Source organism: Acyrthosiphon pisum, unplaced genomic scaffold (genome assembly GCF_005508785.2).
Source record: "Acyrthosiphon pisum isolate AL4f unplaced genomic scaffold, pea_aphid_22Mar2018_4r6ur Scaffold_21639;HRSCAF=24468, whole genome shotgun sequence".
NCBI lineage: Eukaryota > Metazoa > Arthropoda > Insecta > Hemiptera > Aphididae > Acyrthosiphon > Acyrthosiphon pisum.
Genome location: NW_021771128.1, coordinates 9,910 through 16,160, shown reverse-complemented (window position 1 = coordinate 16,160; position 6,251 = coordinate 9,910). Strand labels below are relative to the sequence as shown.

The 6,251-nt window shown below is 33.2% G+C and overlaps 1 protein-coding gene across 1 annotated transcript in view; it reads right to left on the bottom strand.

Moving 5' to 3' along the window:
* Positions 1 to 5,545: 5,545 nt before the first annotated feature.
* Positions 5,546 to 6,251, bottom strand: part of LOC107885145 — a 2,573-nt gene continuing 1,867 nt past the window's right edge. The window contains exon 4 of the mRNA XM_016808640.2: positions 5,546 to 5,944. Coding sequence (XP_016664129.1) covers positions 5,768 to 5,944 — 177 coding nt within the window. The 3' untranslated portion in view covers positions 5,546 to 5,767. The remainder of the gene's footprint in view (positions 5,945 to 6,251) is intronic.

Sequence of the window (6,251 nt, the reverse complement as noted above, 5' to 3'; positions counted from 1 at the left end):
TGCCTCGACGCTCATGAACCCCGTCCTCGAGGCGGTGGCCGATTGGATGAACATTAATGGCCTCCAACTAGCTCCGGCCAAAACCCGAAGCAATAGTTCTCACCAGAAAAAATGTGTACAACGACCCTTTAATATCTTAAACTAAGTCGTATGGTTTCAGACGCTTAAGACGTCTGATATCCTTGGAGTTATCTAATAATTGTATGGCTAGTGTATTGACATGGTGATCTAGCCTCGTCTCGTGCTTGCGAGCAAACCTTTGAATTTCGTTTGCTACTGTAGGCAGCATCATATCACGGTGAATTGCGTTGTTTCTTTCGAACCGGTAGGCTGCAGTGATGGTCCGAAGAGCGATGTTTTGACAGCGTTGTATTATATCGATGTTAGACTTACTGGCACAACCCCACAGTTGAATGCCATAAATCCAGATCGGTTTTATAATTGCTACGTACAGTAGACGTTTGTTTTCGATGGTTAACTCGGAGCGGGGTCCGACTAACCAATAAAGTTTTCGCATTTTAAACGAATCACTGAACAATAAAATAAAATGTATATTTGTAAAAAAAAAAAAAACGTAATGACCATTGTGAGGGGGTTAGGAGGGTTTGTCCCGCTTAACCATCATTTTGGCCATCGGCCGGTGTGTTGTTTGTCAATAAACGATGGCGGCGCCGCGGCGGTTATGCGAAAGCAATTCCCGCGACGTCGTCGGTTATAAACTGAAAAAAAAAAAAAAAGTTATCCCACCGTACTCTTTATATAACTACGCTTTTATTTTTATATGTTCCTACTCATATATATATATAATATTATATATATATATATGATTCTTAATATATTATATCCTTACTATATTATTCAGCCATGTTACTCTTTTTTTTAGTTATTCTCTTATTCTTAATACTCAAAATTACGAAAATCTTAACAAAAGCATTTGGTCAATTTTCATTTTATTTATATAACTTTTCTGATAACAGTACTCATTTAATGTTATGTAATTTATTTCTATTCTTAAAACTTAAAATCTCGTAATATAATGTACTGTACGCCAGAGTCGAAGCGGTTACCATTACTGCCTTTTTCTATTTTATAATTTTAACGATAAAAAAATATTTAAAACATACATACAAGATTCATCTAAAACAAACTGACTGACATTTTTTATGAATGATAGAATTTCAATAGTTTTAGTCATAGGATATTCAATTTGGAATGTTTTTTTTATAAGCAGTTTTATGTTCAGAGATTCTTAATTATTTATTATACAACTACTCATTAAATAGTTGGTAAAACATATTACTTTTAGTTATGTTACAATTTATTAAAATGTGTCATTGGATAGTCACTAATCATTAACCACCCGAATCCAACCACCTACATACCTATCGAATCATATATGTGTAACTGAAGCAACACACTGACCATAGAATATCTTATTGCCACTGTTCCACATACTTTCTATACTTTCAGTAGGTAGGTATATCGTATCTGAGCTGAGATCATACTACAAGTGTTCTGAAATCGTTATAATAAAATGAAATATGTGGTAGAACGCATATGACAACATTTCCCAATGTCTTTTCTATTCATTTACAGCTATATATAAAAATTTATTGTAACATTTATTATGTGGACATGGCATAAAATTGTTAAATATCGTTTAATAATAATGTCGGTGGTGTAGGTACTTAATTACTAATTTCGTTACTAGGGCACATATCATCATAAAATATTTGCTTTTAGTCAGAAATTTTAAATCTTTATTCCAGACTTGACTAGCTGCTTATGATGTACCTATGCTGGAATATGTGCAATGTATACATGAAAATGTCCACTACAGATGAAGGTGATATTACACATTTAACGAAAATCACTTGAGCAATAAACATAATAATTGTTTTCTATTATTATCATTGTCCATTGATGTGTATATAGTTTATATTTGAGATTTTTTCGTATTAACATTTGTATATATAATTATTCCTCCTATTAGAGGGAACCTATATCGTTTGGTTAATTAAAATATATCCATGTGCATCAATTTGATAATGTCATTGAGTGTATAAAATATAATAAAATACATAATTAAAACACGTTTAAAAGGGGCGATAGAGGTTTGACATCCACACTCGACAAGGCAGTAGCCGGCGTTGCCTGTGTTAATGCATATGAGGTGGTATACGGGTGTGCGGCGTACACGCAGAAAATATTGTGAATGGCGCATGCGCAAAACGCCAGCCAAGGCAGTCAAATATACTGCCTCGGGCTGCCGGGTACATTATATTTTGTGTATAGTCGCCATACTAATTAGGTGGGAGACAGTCCTATGCTATAATAGTATACGTCTATGGCTCGCACAGTGCTTATCAAGTAAATTATTTGATATTAACTGGAATGACCTGCCTTACACCACACCAGGCACCACAATACGTGTGCACGGGTGCGAGCCTCCAAACTAGAATTAATTCTGGAAACCAGATGTCTTGATAAAGCACTTAATAATAATAAACATTGCAACGACGCGCGACGCTGGAACTGTCGCCCGTCTCCAGCATAGTGTATACTGCTCAGAAATCTGCTTATCGATTACGATTATAGAGACTAGAGTGCTCACCACTTTAAACAGCACCTACCTGGCAACCTATAAGAAAACATCAATTATAATATTAAAGATTAAACATGTCCAGTAAAATGAGTGGGTACCAGCTTAAAAAAATAAGGCAAGAAAAGTTGGCTAAATAAGAAGAAGTATTAAATAAAAATATTTTTATAATTTTGTTTTATTTCATAGAACATTACCCCCCCACCCCACCCCGGTTGCGAGGAGCAAGTGTTATATTGCCTAGGGGCGAAAAAATGGTAAGTCCGCCAAAGTGTGTTGTATTTAGTATAGTGTATAATAATTCTTTAAAAAACAATTTAAACAGACAGTTGTATTCAGAAAAATGTTTAAACACTTTATCTGATTTGGTTGGAATATCGACCGCTAGAATATTATTGCTAAACTACAATTATTGAACCATTTGCAAATATTTATGAAAATTTTGTAGATTTGTTGAAAAAGACAACAGATAACATTTATATAAAGTTTATGTTAAAAGTAATGACGATAATAACTCGACGACTCTGAACCTGAAACAAACATCAAAAATATCAAAAAGATTATACATATATGAAAATAAAATTTATAACATTATAACCTATTAATATGTAGGTATTCATAAAGCTGTTATAAAGGGGTTTGGGGCGTTTAGTTTTATAGAATACTTAAGTGTTTACCTCCCAGTCCATCCTTGTTTGTCAGTGTTATTTAAAGTTTGATTTTTGACAGCATTTATCACATTTTAAATTTTAAATAATTTTGAAGTTAAAAAATGTATAAAATGTTCAATTTTGATAGCTATAAGGATTACAAAAAAGGGTTCTACGTAAATACATAAAAAAGTAGGTTGACGTAGTGGATAACATAAAACGAGAGTGCTTTACACTATTCTACAGTAAGAGCAAATAATAGCTATTATTTATGAGACATATTGGTATATTTAGATGTATTGACATGTTTGAGCCGTAGCCTCTAAATATTACTGAAATTGTTAACAGTAAATTATTATCAACAGGAAAACTGTGATTAAATAGTCCCGGAAACTATAAATTTACATGCTTAAATAAATGGAACAATAGGTTTAAAAAGTTTATTGAGATTCAATTGAATAATATTATATGTAACTCATTTTTCACAATACAGTAAATGTTACAGTTAACATTTAGATAATGTATCATTTCTGGACATTCTTTGTTATATTTTTAAATATAATTTTATATTCATACAATTTTGGAGTTTACATTTCATGCATGTTAATCACACTCAATATATCAACATTCAATTTTAACCAAATCAAGGTTTGTCAACCCTGATATATAAATAGATATAATTTACGTTTTTATTAATTAAACAACGATTCGATTTGTGAATTTTAAATTTCCGGGACAACTTAATCACATTTTTCCTGTTAAATTAATATTTAAAAATAAATATTTATTGCAATATTTAGAGGTTACATATCAAGGATGTCAATTCACATAAATATATCAATACACTAGCTAATCCCGTGCACTTCGTTTCCCGGCAACCAATAATTAATACAGTAGAACTTCCATATAACGGTCACCAAAGGGACCGTAAGTAATGACCGCTATTTAGAGGTACCCGTCCTACAGAGGTAGAATAACACTAGGCTACACTCGACGAGACCAAAAAAATTGACCGTTACATAGAGGTGACCATCCTATAGAGGTGATCGTTAACGGAAGTTTTACTGTATTATAATAGCTATTATATTACACATGTAATTAACTTTACGTTAGGTACTATAGTTAGGTATGCTACCTACCTCTACTTCGTATTTATTTTTTTATAAGCAGTTTTATGTTCAGTGATTATTAGTCAGATAATGGGCCTTATTTCGTGTACAAGGCAATGAGCGAAGCACTCAGGAGATGGGGAGTGGAAGGATGGACGACTACAATATACCACCCACGTGCCAACACGGTAGAAAGGAAAAATCAAGAGTTAAAGAAAGGGTTTTGAACCTTGCTTGTTGATAAGCCTCATCATGTTTGGGATGTCTACCTGTCACACTTTTTGTTCTCCGTAAGAAACAGAGAAAACCGAACCAATGGACAGTAACCGGCCAAAATGATGTTCGGTCAAGGCCCCACAGACTGGAAGCTTGAGTTGGCTGAAGAATCATCGGACGACGGCAAAAATGGCTGGAGCTGTCCGGAGCAGATGGGAACCCTTTGGTAGAAATCGAAGATTCTCCGGTGGAACCTGATGATGCTCCGCTGGCAGAGGAGGGTTACCCGGCGGTGTCCAGCCACAAAACCCCCAGTTCTCATATACTGCCAATATCATCGGGAAAAAACTATCTGTCAGTAGGGGATTGGATATACTACCAAGCGCATCCACAGTCAAGTGCGGAGAAGCGGTTTCACGCGGGGTTCGCCCCGAAATGGTTATGTCCGGTTAAGTTGAGTAAGCCACTAGGAACCGGAGTGTTCTTTACGGAGGATAGATATCCCTGTTATATGTCTCAGCGATGAAGTGAGCTAACATAAAACACTAACAATCTGCTTAATTTATTAAACATAATAATTGTTTTTTTTATTATGATCATTCATGCATATAGTTTATATTTTAGATTTCTTCGTAATTACATTTGTATATATAATTCTTCCACTTAGGGAGAATATCGTTTGGTGAATTAAAGTATATTTATGTGCATCAATTTGATAATGTCATTGAGTGTATAAAATATAAGAAAATACAGAATTAAAACACGTTTAAAGGTTATGTATGATATAGTGTAAGTATACCTATTCTGTTTCGGTGGACACACGGTATAAAACAATATTATGGGACAACTAAAATCATGACATAAATATATGACACATGGCCCTTGAGCAGCTAACGAATGCTCTTTAGAAATTTTATGTACGTCATGTCATAATACAAAGCGTCTTTGAGTATTTTAAGCGGACTAGGTCATCTACAATAATTATCATCATATATCACGTATATTATATATAGAATTTGTCATAAGTTGTTAAATAGTCAAATGTGCAATTTATGGGCCAAAAGGGTATTGCCCTCAACCTAATTAGAATGCGAATTAAAGCAGTTAATGTGAGGACTGTTAAAAATATTTATTACATTGTCTTAATAACAAATTAATAACATATTATATTATTATTTCATATAGTGTAATCAAATTGGTGTTTCCCAAGGTCGCATATAATTAACCTCAATAACAGTGCAGCCAACTACTTCATTTTTCAAATTTTTAATGCGAACAACAACTTTATATTTTCCATAAAAATATATTTTGGGAAAGTTCATATCTTCAAGTTTCTTCTTATCGATCCCTGACGTAATATATGTGCCCTGCAAACATTTAGAAAACACAATTGTTACAAATGCATAAGTAGGTAGTGGCGAATGGGTAAAACTGTAACACGTTACGATTGTAACATGTTCAATATTTAGATGTTTGATTATGTTAGAAAGCTTTTTCAATGTAGAATTTTTTTTAATGATGGCCCTTATAACTGTAACCCAACGGCTAGTACAATTGCTACATTTGGATTTTTTTTTATTCCCATTTACTTAACAATTTTTAAAACTTTTAGGCTATACGAATTTATATATAATAGAAACATTTTACGTAACAGAATACAAATTTAATCAAAAA